This window comes from Zalophus californianus, chromosome 7 (genome assembly GCF_009762305.2).
Source record: "Zalophus californianus isolate mZalCal1 chromosome 7, mZalCal1.pri.v2, whole genome shotgun sequence".
NCBI classification, from domain to species: Eukaryota; Metazoa; Chordata; class Mammalia; order Carnivora; family Otariidae; genus Zalophus; species Zalophus californianus.
The window spans coordinates 21,452,749-21,473,877 of record NC_045601.1 but is presented as its reverse complement, the minus strand read 5'-3'; the positions used below and the strand labels follow the sequence as shown (position 1 = coordinate 21,473,877).

Here is a 21,129-nt window from a genome sequence, read left to right as displayed (position 1 = left end):
TAAAACAAAATATATTTATTATAATAATATGAAGACAATTTGGACTGCTGTAAATAGAGTTTAGCTTCTAGTATGTTCATTATTTTTAATAATTGATTACATTGGTGATAAAAAAAATCTGACACGCAGATATATGTGAACTTGAAAAAATTCTCCAGGACCTTCATTATTAAACTGCACATTTGCATGCTGTAGGCAAAATTAATTTCCCAATATTTCACTCCATTCATGTACAAGATTAGGGAAAATATTATTTATTGAGTGTTTATTATATCTTGATACATTTATGGGTATATACCTCATTTTGTCCTTAAAATATTGCAGGAAGGAAGATGTTCTTCCTATTTTTGTATTAGTTTATTCAGTACATACTTGAGTTGCTACTGTGTGTAGGCCCTGGGGGTACCAAGTGCACTGATGATTCAGAAACTTCAAACAGACAACAAAATAGTCACTTTCACTCACTATTGGAGATGTGATGTGGTGGCAGAATATCTTCCAAAGGTGGGACTATCGTGGATCATCTGAGTGGGCCTGGTTATTCCATGCACCTTTCAAAGTGAAGACGAAAGGAGTCAGGAGCCAAGGAATACGGGTGACCTTCAGCCAGAAGCTGGAAATGACAAGGAGAAAGAACTCTCTCTAGGGCCTCCACAAAGGAACACAGCCCTGCTGACAACTTGATTTCAGTCCAGTGAGCCCTGTTTTGGAAACTTGACAGAACTGTGAGATGATAAATTTAGGTTGCTCTAAGCCACTGAGTTTGTGGTGATTTGTGACAGCAGCATGGCACACTAATAGGGTAAAGGACATCATGCCATGGGTGGAGTGAGTTGCCATAGAAGGTGTCTGCACCAAGTTCTGGAGGGAAGGTAGAAATTAATTAGGTCGGACGGGGAAGGTTAGTGGGAATGGGCAGGGAGGAGGAAGGATATTTAAGGTAAAAGAAGTAAAAAGTAGGAAAAAATAAAACAAGACGAAATCAGAGAGGGAGACAAACCATAAAAGATTCTTAATTATAGAAAACAAACTGAGGGTTGCTGGAGGGAAGAGAGGTGGGGGCTCGGGGGTAACTGGGTGATGGACATTAAGGAGGGCACGTGATGTCATGAGCACTGGGTGTTATATAAGACTGATGAGTCACTGACCTCTACCTCTGAAACTGATAATTCATTATATGTTAATTAATTGAATTTAAATTAAAAAATAAAACTCTGAACTGAGGGTTAATAATTGATTCATTTTTATAGGTAAATAACCTCATAGGACTCTCAGACATTGCATCCTTTTGCTTCTAGTCTGGGCATTCTTAAGGTTTAATAGAGCTAATCTATAATGATCTACTTTTACATTAGCTGTTTGCCACACAGCCTATTTTATACATATGACTACTCTTAAAAATAAATGATACTGATTCCGTAGAATTCAAGTGTTTGACTTTACCCAATTATATAGTCATTAATTTTATGTGAGTGTGAAGAGCTGCCTATTCATGGTTGATTAATTGCATGTGTGTACTCATTTAAGTTTTTTGCATTTAGGTACCTTTTTGGCACACTTTTTTTTTTTTTGGTTTTTCTTAATACTTTTTTTCTGTTGATATTTTAAAAATTGAAAACATGGGTGGGGTTAGGTGGAAGATAAAACACCAGTCACCACACTAACAGCCCAAATTCTAGTGGGTAACTTCTAAATTTTAGAAAATAAAAGAAATATATACATATGATTTAAAAAATTAGAAGTACTTAAAGGTTTATTACAAAATATAGCAGTTCTCTCACTACTCACTCCCTAGGGGCAACTCCTTTTTCTCCTTTTGGCTTCTCCTTATGTCATTTATACATTTCCATGTTCTACATAAAATGAGTGTACTATTATCTTCCAAAACATCAGTATTAGACCCTGTCTATTGATATACTGTTCTGGTAAACATATAGGGTATAGCTTTCTCATGCTACCATTTTCTTACCTTCCTCATCATTGAATTTTTTTTCACTTTTTTTTGTTATGGTAAAATACACGTAACATAAAATTTACAGTCTTAACGATTTTTAAGTATACAATTCAATGGTAGTAAATATTCATGCTGTTGTGCAACCATCACCACCATCCATCCCCATAGCTCTTTTCACCTTGCAAATGAAAACTCTGTACTCATTAGACAATAATGCCCTATTCTTTCTTTCCCTTACCCCTGGCGACCACGATTCTACTCTCTGTCTTTATGAATTTGACTACTCTAAGTACCTCATATAAGTGGAATCATACAGTATTTGTCTTTGTGACTAGCTTATTTCACTTAGTATAATGTGCTCCAGGTTCATCCATTTTGTAGCAGATGTCAGGATTTCTTTCCTTTTTAAGGCTGAATAATATTACATTGTAGGTGTATATTACCTTTTGCTTATCCATACATTTGTTGATGAACACTTGGTTGCTTCCACATTTTACCTATTGTGAATAATGCTGCTGTGAACATGGGTGCACAAATATCTTTTCAAGACCCCATTTTCAATTTTTTGGGTGTATGCCCAAAAGTGGAATTGCTAGATCGTATGTTAATTCTATTTTTAATTTTTTGAGGAATCACTAGACTGTTTTCCACAGTGGCTATACCATCTCATTGCTGAATTTTTAGATAAACAGATATTCAGTGTTGACATTGTTAATGTATGTTTAAGCATCATTAACAGCCAAGCACTGAAGTTTATTATAATTTTGCTTCCTCTCTGTTTTTTTCACCTGAAATTCGTAATTGCCTTGCGTTTATGTGTTTCAGTTTCTTTGCACCTGTTACTAATTCTTCCCACATTTTCCAAAGGTCTGACAGTGTAATTTCCCACAAAGCAATCACAATAAGTGGTCTATCACTTCTAATATTTTTTTCTTAGAGACATTTCTTCTGTAGACATACTTTCTAGGCCTGGTGCACAGCCATAATCCTAGGGATATTCTGTACTTTCCTCCGAGTTTTGAATCCCTATTTCCTGGATTTTATGTGTTTTTTGTTTGTTTGTTTTTTTGTGTGTTTTTCTTTTATCTTTTGGGTTATTTCCTTATTTTGTCAGAGTGTATCCTTCATTAGTTTTGTCAAGTTAAAATAAGAAAACATAGCAGTTGGAATGGTGATGACAGCCCTCACCTGGCCCAATTCATCACTGTCTCTTCTGAGATCTCTTTCACCATTAGCACGAGGGCCTGTTTGCTTCTCCCTCTCTTGGATCTCTTGTTTTTGTGCTTCTCCTATCTTTTTTTTTTTTTCCTTGATTTACAAACTGGTTTTTGTGGAGGCCATCTCTCAGTAGCTTCTTGAAAACTGGTGTTTGGCAGGTAAGTTTAAATACATTATAAATAGACTGTCATTATTCTATAAATACTTATTATAAAACTGTAATAAGGACTCTGAGAAATATGGAGATATATAAGACTGCTTCTGCCCATAGTGAGTCTACAGAACAGAAGAACAGAAAACAAACCCGTGTAATACCATCAAAGTAAAATTTAAGCGTGAAATAAGATCACAATCCAAGGGCTTTTCCAGGATACATGTGATTAATTTCTGTATAGAGAGGAGTAATGACCTTTTATGAACTCAGAGCAAGGAAATCTAATTGCTCTGGGATGTTCTAAAAAAGGTAGGCCTTAACCCTAAGGATCAGGAGGATTTTGGTAAGTGGAGGTGGTCAGGAGGATATTTTTATGTGTATATGAAGTTTTGGGATGGGCACAGCCTTAAGAATATCCTAGAGAAAAAGGAACATAACCATGTTGACCTGAACAGAGTATTGGAGAGAACTGGGGGATAAGCTAGAAAAGCGAATTAATGATAGATTACAGAGGACATTGAGTTTCAGGAAAAGCAATTTGGGTTTATTCTGTAGCTAGCTAAACACTCTTGGAGTTTTTTTTAGTAGATAAATGCTCAGATGAGGTTGATGACTTTCTAGAATGGCTTAAGAATAGAAACAGCTTTTATGTCTGACTTTTTTCACTTAGCAGAATGCATTTGAGATTCCATCCCTGTTGTTGCATCTATCAGTTGTTTATTGTTGAGTAGTGTTCCATTGTATGCATATACTACAGTTTATCTGTTTTCCACTTGATGACATTTGGGTTATTACCTGTTTGGGGCCATTGTGAATAAAGTTTTGCATATGGGTTTCGTGTAAGTGTATGTTTTCATTTCTTTTGAGCACTTAGGAGTAGGATTGCTGGATTGTTCTGAGTACACGGTAAACTTTATTAAAAAAGTCTGCCAAAGTGTTTTTTAATGGCGGTACCATTTTACACTCGCACTTGCAATGTATGAGAGTTGCAGTTACTCTGCATTCTCACCTGCACTTGGTATAGTCATTTTCTTAAAGTGATTCCAATCTGTAGTGATATCTCATTGTGGTTTGAATTTACATTTCTCTGATGATTAATGATGCTGAGTATCTTTTCATGTGCTTATTTGCCACCCATATATCTTCTATGATGATCTCTGTTTAAATTTTTTACCTATTTATTTAAAGAATTTGTTTATTGTTGTGTGAAGAAGGTAACATGTTCATTATAAAATCAAAGAATACAGAAAAAGTACAAACAGGAAAGTAAATCACCTTAAATCCCAGCACCTAGAAATAACTTTTAACATTCCTGACATTTATCCTTTTATCTGTATATACACAGTCCTGTATATAGGACAGGTAGATGGATGCGTGATGTATGGGTAGATGAGTGGATGAAATAGAAAATATATATAAATGAGATATTACACATGCTGACTTTTTATTGTGATATAGTTCATATACCATGAAATTAACCCTATTAAAGTGTACAACTCAGAGTTTAGTATATTCACCATGTTGTGCAACCATCACAATACTCTTAATTTCAGAACATTGTATCATCCCGAAAAGAAACCAAATACCCAAGTAGCAGTCCCCATTGCCTTCCGCTCCAGTCCTGGGCAACAACTAATCTCTTTTCTCTCTGTGTTGATTTGCCTCTTTTGGACATTTCATATAAATATGAATAGAATCACACAATATGTGGCCTTTTGTGTCTGGCTTCTCTCACTCAGCATGTTTCCAAGGTTCATACACGTTACAACAAGTAGTAGTACTTTGTTACTTTTTATGGTTGAATAATTCAAGTACGGGTATACTACATTTTATCTATCCATTGCTTTATCGATGGACATTTGGGTTGATTGTAGTGTTTGGCTATAATAAATAATGATGCTATCTGAAAACTTGTACACAAGTTTTTGTGTAGATACATGTTTTCAGTTCCCTTGGGTTTAAACACCTAGGGTGTAATTGTTAGTATCCATTTTTAATTTTTTTTTTTTTTTTTGAGAGAGAAAGAGAGAGAGAGAGTGGCACAGGGAGGGGCAGAGGTAGAGAGAGAGAATCTTAACAGGCTCCATGCCCAGCACGGAGCCCTATGCAAGGCTCGATCTCACGACACTGAGATCGTGACCTGAGCTGAAACTGAGTCAGACGCTTAACCGACTGATCCACCCAGGTGCATCTAAAATGATTTGTTTTCTTCTTATGAAGCTTTGAGGTATATAAAGTTTTAAAGATTGAATTTACAGATATGTGTTTCTCTTAAATCATGCAACTCCATATTTCTGTGTATTAATTTTGATGTAGATTTAATGAAGGGTTTCTAAAAGCTTGATTTTCCAATGTTTTTCAAATATAATATTATTAAATCAGCTTAAAGAACCAATTTGTATTGATCTCAGTTGTTTTAAAATAGGTAAAGTAAGCCCTTTAAATTATTTTCATTTTATCTTAAGTATTTCTTCTGATTTTACTGCTTCCTAGAATTCATTTAGTCACTCATTGCATGAATATTTATTGATATTTCCTCTGAGTGTCAGGCATTATACTAAGGTATTGAAATAAAACATTGGGGGATAACTTAATATACAATTAGGAGTTGCAAAATGGAGTCATAATTATTTTATGATATGAATGTGATTTTGTTACTATTTAGATGTCTCTCCCCCTCTCCCTCTTCTCACTATTCACATTACTCCTCCCATGAAGGATTATTCAAGACACACATATAAATAAATGTCCCACTTACCTTAGGTCCTTAAATAAATAAAGGTTCCTCGGAGGCTGTCTGTTAATTTGTTTGTTAGGGCATGCGTGATGTGGGCTGTCCCACCATAAGTCATAGAGACGTGCCTATCATGTTGTTCCTTGCAGCATTGCTGACAGACAGAGTGCCTTGGAAGTGGAGTTGAGGACCGTGCAGGCCTCTCGCCGGGATCTGGAGAATTTCCTAAAGTGGATACAAGAAGCGGAAACCACAGTTAATGTGCTTGCGGACGCCTCTCAGCGGGAGAATGTGCTTCAGGACACGGTGCTGGCCAGGGAGCTCACACGGCAGCTGCAGGCAAGTGTGCAGGGACCTGCACCCAGCAATTTTATTTCCGCTGTGCTCTTTTGATCCAGCGACATGCAAATTTATTACCGTTAAAGGGTGAGATTGTTACCTCATTCGGTTATGAGATCCATGCTCTCCCCTGTGAATCATTGGTTTCGGGAAAGACGATCTCTAAAATACTTTACTTAGTAAGAGAGAAAAAACACCTTTTTTTAATGGAAGTAATACTTGTTTATTTAGACTTACAGGCTCATAGCTGTTCCGTTTTTGTCATTTTAAGCCCTACACACTTAGCCTTATTGAATCCTAAATTATAAGGGCATTTCCTTTTAATATGAAGTTGCTTCTTTCTCCATTTATTTTAACATAATATAAAAGCTGCAAAGGCTCTGTGGCTTAATTTACAACTAAGAGCATTAGGCTTGGATATATTACTTTTATGTCTCTAGCTTGATAGCTATGACTGCAGATGCAGTCTGAGGTTCAAATTCTCCTCCTCCACGAAATGCGCTAACACAAGATCTTTCCTTTACAAAAATGTATGAGGAATCTCACGTAGCATGACTGTACCCTTTCTCTGCCCCCAAGTACAACTGCTTCAGTGCCCTTGAAGTTACCATCTTTGTGTAGAATGACCTAGTCTTGCCAATCGCAGACCTTCTCCTTTAAACCGATTTTAATGGTGCAGTTCCCTTGTCTACCACAGTTTCACATCTGCTTACTTCTCTCTGCCATGTCATTCGCACATCATTTTGACTGTTATTATTTCTGATATGCCTGTGAACTCATGACCCAATGTCATCTGAGGCATGTCTTCTCCTGTCCCAGCTGATCACATGACTCCTCAAGGGCAGAGAATATGTTACTCCATACTGTTGCCGACGCGGTGCCATGTGCACATTCTAGGTAAACACTGACTGCTAACCCTGGACCCTAACTTCACCTTTATGAAATTCAGTGTGATGACCTTTTTGAATCCTTTCTTAGAATTCTCTTCCCTTGAAACTCAGAATGTTCACAAATATGTGGATCTGGATAGAGGGTACAGTAGCTTTCTTAGAACTATTCCTATTCTTAGGAATTATCTCTAAGTTTGAAATTGTTTTCACTAAAAAGTATCAACATTTTTTTTAAAGGACCTTTTGGGAATAGACTTATTTGTAACTTGTTCCCATGCATATGGACTATTAGGGTGTTTTATGGTGGAGTCGTCGAGATTAACGAAAATCTGTGTTTTCCTACATTACTTCTTATTTCTTGTTCATTGCATAATACATTTGTGACTTGGTGATGAAGGTGACCCAGCAGGTATTGAGGTTAAATATGTTCTTTTGTCTCACCATCTAGAATCTCAGGAGGCCACTGTCCATGTTATTTGAAGAAATATTTAGCTATCGTCTCATTTTCGGGAGGTTAGAGAGGGCTCTAAGTGTGGGCCAATGCTAGAATGTATTGTTTTTTATGATTTGGACAACTGGAAGCCTGATCTATAAATGCTCACAGATGCTTACTTTACCTAATGGTGTAAAAAGAAGATACCCAGGCTGTGCATTTGAGGAGGCAACAGTTTTTAGACAATGAGCAAAGGAGGCTTGAAATGAACCTTGATGATGAGCATCAGCAAAATGCAGACCTGTCTGCATTTAATAATGTCTTCTGGCACATTTTATCTTGGGATATATTCTTACCATAGCCAGAATTCTTCTCGATAGTTAGTGAATACCCAAACGGTAGAAATAAATGTAAATGAAGATGTTTAAATTCCTTCTAAATAAAAATAACTAAGCACAAGATTGCTTGTCTTATGGCAACCAGCACCAAGAAAGAAAGGTTACTGACTAAAATAATAAAGCACATTATGACATGTATAGTAAATGCCTCTCAAAAATAGTTGCCGAAATTTAATGTTGTGCCTCATAAGAAGTATAAAAGAGGGCATTTATTAAGAGCCTATTTCAGTCTCTTTGTTTGTCTAAAGATAAACACATGTATTTGCTTTTGTTTAGGATATTTCCTGTTATGATAATTTGCATGATTTTTCACTGCCTTGCTCCTTTTAAAAATGATCTTAATTTTAAAACATTCTCTCCATTTTATTTAAAAAAAATCCTATGTCTTTATTTTTGGCACCTTATAGGTAGATGCATTTAAGACCCTTAGTACCTTTTGCTGAGTATTTCCGAGACAAGAGAATTTAAATTATCCCATGACTTTTTGTATTAATGACGCCTCCATTTGTGTGAATGAACAGGTAGTTAAAATAAATGGAATGTTTGGGAATGGAAACATGTTTGTTGAAGAAAATGAATGTACAAACAAGAGTGTCTGAAATTATAAAATAAATTTTCTGGTGATGTGATGGTAGGGGGGTGGGGGTAGGGGTGGGCAGTTTATGGGTGCACTGAAAAAGATGGAATAAGGACCTCAGTCTGTGTGCACTTGGTGCACATTCACTGGCGGTACTTGCTTCATGTCTTAGGACAACTGGATGCAGAGCCATAGGAATATTTCATGAAGATGAACAAGTCTGTTCTGTTTTCAGTTTAAGGTGAATTTGAGTAAGTTTTTGATAAAGGATAGTTTGGAAGCACCATGGAAGATGAAGATTAATTTCTGGGAGTATGCTATGATACATGCCATTTCTGTTAAGGATGGATGATCATTTGGATTTATGTATTTATGTTTTACTGCTTGGCTGCAAGGCAGTTAGGCTTTCCTCCTCAGCAGAGTTGGCAAGAGAAAACCCAATCCTTTGGAGAGAGAAGCTCCTGAATTTCTGAGTGGTCCAGATCATCGAGGGTCTTACTTGACTTGCTAAGTATTTTATATTTTAAGCTGGTGGCAGTAGGGAGAAGTCATTAAAGAATAGTGAGCAAGAGAGGATGCAGTGGGATTTGTATTTTATTAGGAATCTAGCCGATAGCATTGTGAGGAGTGGATTTGAACTGGGCAAAACTGCCAGTAGGGCATGCAGTCTGCTAAGATAGTCTTGCAGCCATCTGCAGAGGGGATAATGACCAGAAATGAGGCCGTCCCAGGGGGGAATAGACCTACTGACTTGATAGTATGGGTAGACAAGGGAAGAGGAGAGACTAAGAAGATTGCCAGGCGGGATTAGAGGCCACGATTGGAAATACAGGGAAAGAAAAACTCAGGGAGATGGTGCCAGTTAGTGTGGAGTGTGAAGGAATGATCAATTTCCTTTTGACTATGTTGAAATAAGGCATTTGGGTAACATCCAGGAGGAGATGCCTTACTATGCCTTTGTCACTGTGGATCTGTATTTATATAAGGGAATTTGACTCAACTGCAGAAATTTTTTTTTTCTTTGAAGGAAAGCCTAGTATTGGCCTCCCTCTAAGTTTATTGGTTCAAATGCATTGATTCTGAATTTTCTTGTCTACATTCTAGGATATTATTATCATTTTAATTGTATTTCAAAGTATAAGCTTTACAGTTTAGCAGGAACCAATTAACTGAGATGATCTGATTCTTTCCTGGACAAAAGCCTGCTGCCCTCCTGCCTTTTGGGGGTGGTTTTACGATAGGTGGCTATTTTTGCTCTCGCGCAAGATGTGTTTGGGGATTGTTATATTTTTATCTCCTGTGTTCTGTTTCAGCCTAATTTTCCTCCTCTCATTCCATAGGTGCAGGTTTTGATTGTTTAGATTGTGGCTGATCTTGCCCGATACCCACGTCCAGAGCCAGCATGGGGTTTGGTGGGTCATACCTCTGTTGTGTACGCTTCACCTGCTGGTTCAGGGACAGGAATTACAACTTCATATAGTTTTTTGATAACAGCTTTATTGACATATAATTCACATTCCACACAAGCCATCCACTTTAAGGTATACAATTTAGTTGTTTTTAGTGTGTGTGTATTCACAGAGTTGTGCAGCAGCCACCACAATCAAAGAGAACATTTTCATCCTCCCCCGCAAAGAACCCACATATTGCTTTGCTATCAGTCCCCCTTTACCAGCTCCCCAAACCCCTACACCTAAATAATCACAAAGCTGTTTGTTTCTATATTTTTGCCTGTGAACTTAGTATTTTTGGTTACATCACTGACTGCCTCTTCAGGTTTTGGCTTTGTGTAGATGTTTTGACATTGTTAGCCTATCCAGAGGGAGGCAGTATAGGTTCTCAGTATAGACCTGCAGGGGAAAAAAATATACAAGGAGAAGCAGCAAAATATACACAAACACTGCTTGATAAACACAACTGTATGAGACCCAGTGTAGGACTTTCAATCACACTAACATGAGGGACTGGGAAGGCGGACAAAGTAAAAGAAGAGAAACAAATACTTTCAGGACTGCATTTCTTTTAAAGAATCATGACAACAGTAGAGAATAGCAGCCTTACCTGGGTCATTAGTTTGAGCAGGACACTGATAATGAGAAACGTCTGGCTTCTATTTCTGGCTGTGCCCTTTGACCCAGTCATTTAATCATTCTGGGTTATTTTGCTCATTTCCTAAGAGTACTTTACCCCAAATGATACTTGTAATAGTATCCAAGCCACAGTAGAAGACACACCTCACATATGCACATACCTAAAAAAACCCCAAATTCTGTCCTGGGTTTTTATATCGTATAATCATGTTTTATGTTTCTTATAAAATTAAAACAGCATTATGGCAAATAAGATGAGATCACGAAGATGCTGTCTTCAGGGGAAATGTGGTAATTTGGAATGTTAGTAGTCAGTTACAGACTTTTTTTTTTTTTTTTTGTATTTTATTAAGCTCACTGTTTAGTTAGAGAAGTCCTAACCTAACATTAGATATGTGATTTCTCATGGCTTTTCTCCTAGGCAGGCGTCTGAGAGCCCACGGACGACCCTGCTTTTAGGGTATCCTAGGTAAAGCCACATACCCCCTGCAGGTATTTCTTGTTCCGTTTTGTTTTAGATGATCTTGTTCCGAGACCTGTCTGGAGGTGATTTATTAGCACTTAATGTAGGGGCTGATCTCATTAAAGTCAGGTACCCTTCTGCTCTTCTCAAGATTTATAACAATGTTCACTCATCCCACAGAGCACAGCAAGAGAGCTACATTTAGTGGGGAAGCGAACGCATCTCTCTTTAGAGCGAGTGAATGAATACCACTCCATCTCTTAATATAAACTAGCCTCGAGGCAGGCACCGTGGTGATGTGTTGAATCTCGGTTCTCAGGGGATGTCTGCTATGTATCTGCAGCTTTAATGTTTCACTTAATATCCTTTTTGGCTACGGAGCGTACTCCTCTCAACCCCAGGCTGCCTTTGGCTCAACAACTTGCTCATTGTCTGCCGGTGCGGCGCTGAGCAAGTACCGGCTGTGAGCCTCTGCTGGGGGGGCTTTCTTTGTGGCGTTTTTCTGTGTTTTTTTTTTTTTTTAAATTGAGAAGAAGTTGAAGGAATACCAGCCTCCTTTTGCCTAGCCCCTAAACCCCTGTATCTTTCAAATGCATTCCTGGAAACGAGCATGCTCAGAGAACTGGCAAATCATTGTCCAGTGACCGGGAGGAAATGATCATTGCTCTTCATTTATAATGCAAATTCTGAGGTGTCTCCAGAAGTGTGGTAAACTTAAAATGATGGCTGTGGTGAGAACGTCTCTGCAGAAAGTTGTGGTTTTGTTACATCGTTTACAAAGGATGGCAGTTTCTTCTCCTCGGTATCAGAAGCTCTGTAAGGTAACTGAGTGATTGAAATGAGGATCTCGGGTGTCTGACAATTCTCCTGTTTCTCAGGCTCTAAAAACTAACCTTTCAGGGTTCTTACCAAGGAAAGATTCCTTTTCTTAGTGACCGATTATAAAAGCTGTGAAAGTGAATTGCTTCGTTAAATTTTGTTTGAGCATCTGAAACAAGTATTGTTGTAGTGCATCTTTTATTTTGCATTTGACAAAATCTTATCTTCTGAGAAGGGCTGATAAACTGGAGAAAATACGGCAAAACTACATTCATTAAGACCTGTTACCTCGGTGGTACTTTGTAATGTCTTAATATTGAATTACCAGATATATTAATCGTGTAAATTTCAGTGAATTTAAAAGAAGAGTTTAAAATAATTCAGTAGATTACTTAATAACTGTCTATCCCTTTCTAGTTAATTGTGTTCCCATTAAAAAATTAAAGCACATTTTCGAAACTACTGGACTGAATCTCATCATAAACTATCCCCTATATTCTTGAATCCTCATATATTATAGCTAAACTTGAAGAACTTAATTTTATTTGAACAGGTGGATTAAGTGCACTTTCAGGAGGCAACTTGTTTGACACTTGCAAATTTCAAATACTACGTCATCCTAAACATAAACCATTGAATGGGCTCTTGTGTTTTAAAGAAAAGTTGTATTTTTGATCATAGTTTTGTCTGATATGCCTTGTTCATACTGTCTCGTTACTTTGTCAAAAATTGGAGCAATTTGGTAGAAAAGGAAGGAAGGAATTGTAATAGGATTGTGAAAGCAATTTATACAGCACCGCAGTACCACATTCTGCCTTCATCATGCACTTAGTACCATTCTCAAGAATGCATCTTGTTGCCCTGTTAGCTGCCCAAACTCATTTGTAATTGGAACGACTGTCTCTAGGACAATATGGCTTTTCCGATGATGGAAAATATGACATGTCCAAGCATCTAAACCGCATGTTATGTGGCAGTGCATTAGAAAGGGAAAGCAGTATTCTATTAACTTTATCATATATTTTTATTTTTTACAGCTTGGTCAATTAACTGTATTTCTGTCTAGAAACTTTTTTTGAAAAGTTTTAGGAGACAGATTGGTAGCGGGGCGTTCTTTGCAGAAATACTTATAAGGGTTTCATTTGCATGAGAATTTAATTAAAACTTAATACAACTAAAAATCCATAAATTAATTATTTCAGTGTGTTGTGTTTTGGTTCGCTTCAGACAATATGTTTATTCTGGTATAAACATTTTATGTATTTCAGGAACAGGCAGCTTTGATAACAGAGTAAAAGCTCACTAAGGCGTGTTATTTTACCTCTTTAACTACAAGTGTGAATATATAAAGCATTTTTTTATTAGCTGGGTTATTTTTCTGATCCATTTATATGCATACTTTCACAAAATCAGGTCTTTTTCTCAAGTCATGTGACCAAAGTATTAAGTTAGTCTGAGGTAGGAAACAGTAGAAGTTCAAATACTAGAGGAAGTTATTTAGTTTCATAATTATACCCCAAATAAGCACACGTTCAACTACTAAAGTCATTGGATAAAGTAATTGCCATCAGAAGTACTCTTTGGATAGATTTCTTGAGACTTAAAATTTCCTAAATAAACTTAAAATTTAAATGTTTAGAATAAATGTACTTTTGGTTTTAAAAAATTAAAAGTTGTATTATTTGCCCAGTTGAAATGTCGCCTTCTTCATTTCTTTCCTCAGATGGAAAATTAACAACTGCCCAGATAATCAAATGAGAATTATGCAATTCCACTACTTGCCAGCAGGTGTCAATATAAGGCAGTTATATATGAGATTTTGGCTGAGGAATTGGAAGTCTAGAATAGGAAGTGGCAAAATTACTATGAAATAAATCAGCTAGTAAGAGATATTATTTATTTGCTTGGTTATATTTTGAAAATTGATCTTAGTTACTGAGCTGTGTTAACTTATATGGTATAAATAAAAGTTTTAGTTGCAGAACTAAATATTAACGGTTGCTATCCCAAATACTGGCATAGGTAGGTATCTATCTATAGAAAGTGAAAATACATAATTGTATTATAATTATCAGTAGTCTTTGTGTACTATTTAAACGTTTAAACAAGTTTGGTGTATATTTGCCTTAAGATACCATAAATTCTTTTCCCCTTAAATTGTGAATGTTATAATGACTGTCTCTCCCTATACCTCCTACATTCTCTAAATTTGGTTTCTTAGAAAGGAAGTGCTGTTAAGTTTCAGTGTTTCTTCATAAAAATATAGAAGTCTCTTGTAAATACATTTACAGATCAAAGTGAATGAGAAAAAAATGTTGCATAAACTAAGGGAGATGTGACTATTTTAAATTCATATTGGCATTTTGAAATCCAGTGTCTGTTAATATTCTTACCCTCTTTTCTTCTTCTTCAGGATCTCTCTTTTTTACATAATTATGTGGAAATTTAGTCTTTTATCAGACTTTCCTCTGTGATACCTTGTCTTTGCTTCTTTTCATACTTCTCTTGAGTGTCAGAAAATAGATCATGTGTTACACATTTGTCAATCTATGTTGAAAATTCTCATTTTGTGTGTTTCCTCTATGCTTTGAAGGGGGGGTAGATAGAACTTGGAATTCGTGGCTCTCAGAGTTAAAATATGCTTTTCCTCCTCTCCACCTATTCACACATTCACTTGTATTTTTGCCTTTAAAAATATTTCTTCCTTATACATGCCATAAAATTTGGGTAGGAAACTGAAACAGAAGTAATGCTTACTTCGAGATACAATTAGCAGCAACGAAATTGCCCTGATGACCTAAAATCACCTCATGCTGGATGCTAATTTTGGTTCCTTTAAAATATTAATGATTATAAAAAACAACTTTTCTTCTAACAGAGCACAGCAAAAACAACTGAATGTAAGTGATTTAAAATATAAAATTAATTTGTTTTCATTGTTATGTGATTATTTGAGGATATTTTATCATTAAATCTTTGTATAAAGCTGAATTTATGTTGAGTCAGAAAGGAGTTTTATAAGTCCTGTTTTTTTCCTTAGTGTCCATTTTCATAAAATATTTATTAATTGAGGACATGGTAAAAGCAGCTTTTTTTGTAAAGCAGATTGAGATATGAACCTTATAGCAAAATAAGAAAAAAATATATAATTAGTGTTATAAATTGGAATCCTCAAGACTTAATAAGCATTTAAAAAATTTTGATTTAAGTAATGTAACTTCTGTTTGCCTGCATATGTATATAAATCACTTTAACTTTTGTGGCTTTAATCATCTGCAAACTTTTTTGATCCCGTAGTCCTATCAGCAAAAATATTTTAAACTTATATATACACACAAACATATAGTCATTTTAAAATTATACACATATGCTATGGGCAAGTCACATATTAAATATTAGAAGAGCATAATTTTGTTCTTACTTTCCACTTTTCTTACACCTCAGTTAGTTGTCCTTTACTCTCTGTGTCAAACTCACGCCATTTTGGTGACCACTGATTTAGTGAAACTGTGGCTGTTCCCGGCCTTGGCTTATGGGGCACTCAGGCTTTCACGATGGTGCTGTTCGTGAAGTCATCCCTGAAAAACCACGTCTTCTGTGCTGTCAGAGTGGTTGTCGATGAGTACTCTGAAAAATAGAGACCGGAAGATCTTGAGATCTTGCCTCGCAAATCTGGACTGGCCAGCGATGACTATAGAAGCCTTGCTGTGTGTGTGTGTGTGTGTGTGTGTGTGTGTGTGTGTGTGTGTGTGTGTGTGTGTGTGTGTGTGTGTGTGTGTGTGTGTGTGTGTGTGTGTGTGTGTGTGTGTGTGTGTGTGTGTGTGTGTTTGCGCATGTAGACAACATAGAGCTATGTGGAAGGGTATGCTGTCATGGGCCAAGGATGTATGACCACAAAGGTACAGAGTATCTGAACAGAGTTTCAGATTCATTGACAAAGTAAATCCACACACCATTTTTCACCTACACGTGTGGGTCCCCTTTATGTAGAGATAGTTGAGGTTGAGTATGTGTTTTTAAGAAGGTGTGGAATGGAATGGTGTATTTTCAAATGACTTACACCCCACATAGTTAAATTTTATGTTTTTTATTCCCAAACATTTCCCCACCTTTTTTTTTTTTCTTCAGGTGGAAAACTACTATCCATGAGTAATCAAATCTTCACATGTTTTAGGGTGATGATGCTTTACTTTGTTGTGATCTGAATGTTGAAATGTAGGTATTGTAAGGTCAGCTCTCAGTCTCCATAATCAAATCATACACAGGATCGTCTGAACCGTAGAAGGTCGGAGTCATGGTCTCTAGCCGAGATGTAGAACTCCGGTTGATTGTATGAGCATTGGCTCTTCTTGGTTTTATGAGAAATTCTCGGTTTGGTTACTTCAGAAAATTTTTGAAGGCTGAGGTTTAATGGAGAAAAATGCCATACATGGAAGGATTTGCGTGCATTTAATCAGTCGTCATTGATGCATTAGGCATGTTGCCTCACAGCTGTATGGACCCTGGGCAGACTACTTCCCTTACTCTCTGTCCCTGTGCCGTTTCAGGGGGCTGAGATGATAGATGAAGCAAGGTGGGTCAATGGAGACAGGAATTAGATCTCTGTGTGTCATCAGATATTTTCCCGTGGCTTCTGAAAGCAGCAGCATGATTTTAGATGATTCTCTGATCTCCATGTTGCCATAGCTCCCCAAGTCAAGGTGTATATCAAAATCATTTTAAAAAACCAGTTATCTAACTAACATTTTATTAATCAGAAAACTCATGCCATTAATGACTTTTAGCTAGACGTAGTATAATTAGATATGATGGAATGCTTTGTCAATTAACTAAAAAGTAATTAAAACCATTCTACAGGATTGCATTTTAAATAGTTCCTTAATAGCCAAGATACCATTATTTGCATAAGTCTAGATCTGTGATCTACAAATCAGGGACAAAGTCAATCTGACAGAGTTGGAGTAGCATTATGGATATGGATAAAAGTTCTCCTTTGTTTTTAGAGTAGCATTTGATAATTGTGACTAAAATGTTGATATCTGTGTTTACCTAGGGGTAAAGTTTATTAAATTTCAAGGGGGAAATTTCCAGGGTGAATGTACTGCTGGATTTTAAATGTACAGACATGACCCACTCCTTCTTACTAGGGACTGTGAGCACTGCCAGCTTCTCTTGGGATATTTGATGGTTTATTTTTAGCTCTCTAAAATAAGCAATTAGTAGAACTCTTACCATAGAGATAAAAGAATATAGAAAATTTCATGCTATGGTAGCTTTCTCAGTTTCACCAAGTTTATTCATTTCTGGGCAAGGTAAATGAGTCCAAATAATTGAAATTGGAAAGCATATGAAGTGCATCAGATGGTTTCTTTTCATTTTTCTTCTTTGAGTTTGTTCAGTTCTGTGGAATTATAGAAGATTAATTTATAACAAAGCTCACTTATAAAAGCAGACAGAGCCTTGTAATGCTTAATAAATAACAGGCTGATATGAGAATATGGCTTGATAAAGCTTAAGCAAGAATTTTGGAAAAACATCAAATGGAAGATGGCATTGTACTGTTTTTACAACAGACTATTTTGCTTTAAGAAAATTGAAAGAAAAATGGTCAAATACAGCTATAAAATAACTGCAGGTTTTCATGACTAAAAAAAGTCTTGTTACTACTGATATAATTTCCTTTCATTTTTAGAGTGTTCTAGAATTTACAGAGTGTTTTCTCATATTTCATCATTAATATATATGGTGTTAATTAATAATTATATTATTATTTATCCTTAAGAGATAGGTAGGAAAGAAATCATCATTTTTCCCAAAAACAAATGGAGAAATGGGATTGGTACACTGACAAGTTAGAGAGCATGTCAGTAATTGCTTCGCTAGGGGCACCGGGGTGGCTCAGTTGGTTAAGTATCTGACTTGGGCTCAGGTCATGATCTCAGGGTCCTGGGATCCAGTCCTGTATTGTTGGGCTCCACGCTCAGTGGAGAGTCTGTTTCTCCCTCTCCCTCTGCCCCTCCCCCTGCTTGTGCTCTCTCTCTCTCTCTCTCAAATAAATAAAATCTTTAAAAAAAATAATTAGTGTGAGGCACAATCTGAACTAAATATAGGTTTTCTCAATCTAGTGTCTCCTTACACTTAATTTCAGAGAGTTTTAGGGATTATACTGGGCTAAAATGAACCATGCACTCTAGAAGGTATAGAAAGAGAAATCACATTAAGTAGTAGATACTGTTTTATTCTACATTATTTTCCTATGCATTTCATTTTCTAAAGAAATTTAGCCTACAGTTTCCTTTAAGACATGAGGAGATGTTGGAAATTCTCTGATTCAACTATTTCATTTTACAGATGAGGAGACAGATCATCTATAAGGGATATTTATCACTGCTAGTTTTGTAGGATGGAGATGTACTTGTTTTCTCCTAGAAGTTTAAGCCTAATGAAATATGTTTTTTTTTCAAAGATTTTCTTTGGGTTGCCTGGGTGGCTCAGTCGTTAAGTGTCTGCCATCAGCTCAGGTCATGATCCCGGGGTCCTGGGATCGAGCCCCACATCAGGCTCCCTGCTCAGCAGGAAGCCTGCTTCTCCCTCTCCCACTCCCCCTGCTTGTGTTCCTGCTCTCGCTATCTCTCTCTCTGTCAAATAAATAAATAAAATCTTTTTTTTTTTAAAAGATTTATTTGACACAGAGAGAGAGATAGCGAGAGCAGGAACACAAGCAGGGGGAGTGGGAGAGGAAGAAGCAGGGGAAAAGCAGGCTTCCCACTGAGCAGGAGCCCGATGTGAGGCTCCATCCCAGGACCCTAGGATGGTGACCTGAGCCGAAGGCAGATGCTTAACGACTGAGCCACCCAGGTGCCGCGAAATACGTTCTTTTCAAAACTACTTTGATATTTGAATTCTGGCTGTATAATTTTAAGAGAACAAAGATTTTGTTCTAGACATTGGATATCTTTTAATGGGCTTATTTTGCAGTTTTATAAAAAATGATGGATTGGTTCATTTTATTGCAAATTAATATAGTTGGTTCTGGGTTTTGATTCATAATTTAGTTTGGTTTGAGTCTCATTACACAAGTATTGAATTATGAATTCACTGCAACTAATTCTCTACGCTCAAATGTAGTTTTTTATCATTATATTTAAAAGTGCATAATAACTTCTTAAAGAATAAATTGAAAATAGTCAGCTAATTTTCTAGACTGGGTCTTTTCTAATAAGAAATTTGTGGGGTTTTTTTGTCATTGTTTTTTGTTGTTTTTTTTGTTTGTTTTGTTTTTTTCAGTTCAACTCAAAGATCATGTATTGAATGGCTGTCATTTGCCAAGGTACATGGTAAGCAGCATATATGCATAAAGTACAGCATTACATTTTCCATGTAAAATAAAGAAGTTCAGGTAACTTGTTCTGAAGACTCAGCTTGAAGTAGTGCAAGAACAAGTTTCCATCGACCACTGAGCTTGTGACAGAAACTCTTGTAGGATGAGTATTCCTCAATTTATGGGGGCTCCTCTAGATTATCGATTAGTTTCCCAGATGGCACTTGAAAATCTAGATAAACCACAGTGAAATTGATGTAATCTTAATTTACATCAAACATCACATTTGGAAGCAGTCCTATTCCATTGCCAGAAACTGAACAGAGCAAAGAAGTTATCTTTACTCTGACTGACACTGGAGGAAAAACAAGCATGTTTGCTTAGAAGAGAATGGAAAGAAACTGCCGAGCCTCTTAATGTATTCTCATCATTTTTAAGAATTACGGGTTTTTATGCCATCAGTTTTGAATCTAAGTTCACTCTCAAAACATTTGAATTACTGTTCTTGGTACAGGTATACTATTAACTATAGTCTTTTATGGAAAACCCTTGATACTGGGCTCAAAAATGATATAAAATGAGTTTAGTTTTACTTTTTTTTCAGGGCATACTTTGCAAGAGTTTAAAGACATAAAGGAAGAGAAAACTTTTTTTGCTTGAAAACGTTATCTGACACCATATGTGCTCCAGGTTCAGCATTTTAAAAGGCCAAGGTGTGTGTGCACCTACCCAGTGTGAGCTGCCAGGGGACCGTCTTTCCTCAAGCTGGGGTGGTTGCAATATGGACGCAAGGGAAGTGTTTGTGATTAGGGCTTTTTTTTTTCTTTTAAATAAACTTTCTTTTTAACTTTATATATCATGAATGTTTTTCCATGTCATTAAACATTTCTTATGTTGTGATTTTTTTTAGTAGTGTTAAATATAATTCTATTGAATGGCTATAGGATAATTTACTTAAGCGATCAACTATGGTTAGATAACTAGGTTATTACCAGTGTTCTCATGATAAATAATTCTGTGATGGACATCCTTATACATCACTGAGTACATCCTGATTATTTCCAGGATGTGCTTTTAGAATAGAATAACTGGACCAAATTAACATTTGATGGTTTCAGTTTATATATTGCCAGATTTCCCTCATGTGAGGTGTTATATGTCCATTGGCAGCTTGAATGCCTAATTTCCTGCACCCTCCCAGAAAACAGGTGATATCAATGAAAAAGTATTTTATGAAATTGTTAGATGAAAAACGTAGCCATGTTGTAGAATGGAAACCAAAATCTAGCGAGGTTAACTGATTTACCTAAGGGTGGGAACGACTAATCTATTCCAGGACTGTCTCAATTCCAGATATGGGCTGGGAGCCCAAATACTGTAATGTCTAAAATGGGATGTGACAAATACCATATAATAAAGCTAACTATTTTTTGAACACAGAAGAAAAAAAGTAAACTCTGATTTGAAAATGTCAGGGAAGTGTTTAGAGAAAAGGTAGTACCTCATAGGGCTCTTGAGGAGTGGGTCAAGTTTAACAGAGTAGAGAATTCTGAGAATAGACAAGTGAATGAGCAAACACACAGGGCACAAAAGTGTGTTCATTATAGTTAGAAGACATGGGGTACTTGTTTATCAGAAATGGCTATGAAATTCACTCATTAACATTTTTATCTCCATGAAAAAATTATCCTTTTGGTGGCCAGCTCTGTATGCCAGATTGACTTTTGATTGTTTCCAAA

At 36.4% G+C, this 21,129-nt stretch overlaps 1 protein-coding gene across 13 annotated transcripts in view; it reads left to right on the top strand.

Moving 5' to 3' along the window:
* UTRN (utrophin) overlaps positions 1-21,129 on the top strand; it is a 500,526-nt gene that overhangs the window by 256,287 nt on the left and 223,110 nt on the right. For 12 of the 13 annotated variants that reach the window (XM_027601866.2, XM_027601862.2, XM_027601867.2 and 9 more), the window contains one exon: positions 6,210-6,399. In XM_027601866.2, coding sequence (XP_027457667.2) covers positions 6,210-6,399 — 190 coding nt within the window. Of the gene's footprint in view, positions 1-6,209; positions 6,400-11,686; positions 12,072-21,129 lie in introns of those variants that run through there. The other variant, XM_027601872.2, reaches the window with a different exon arrangement.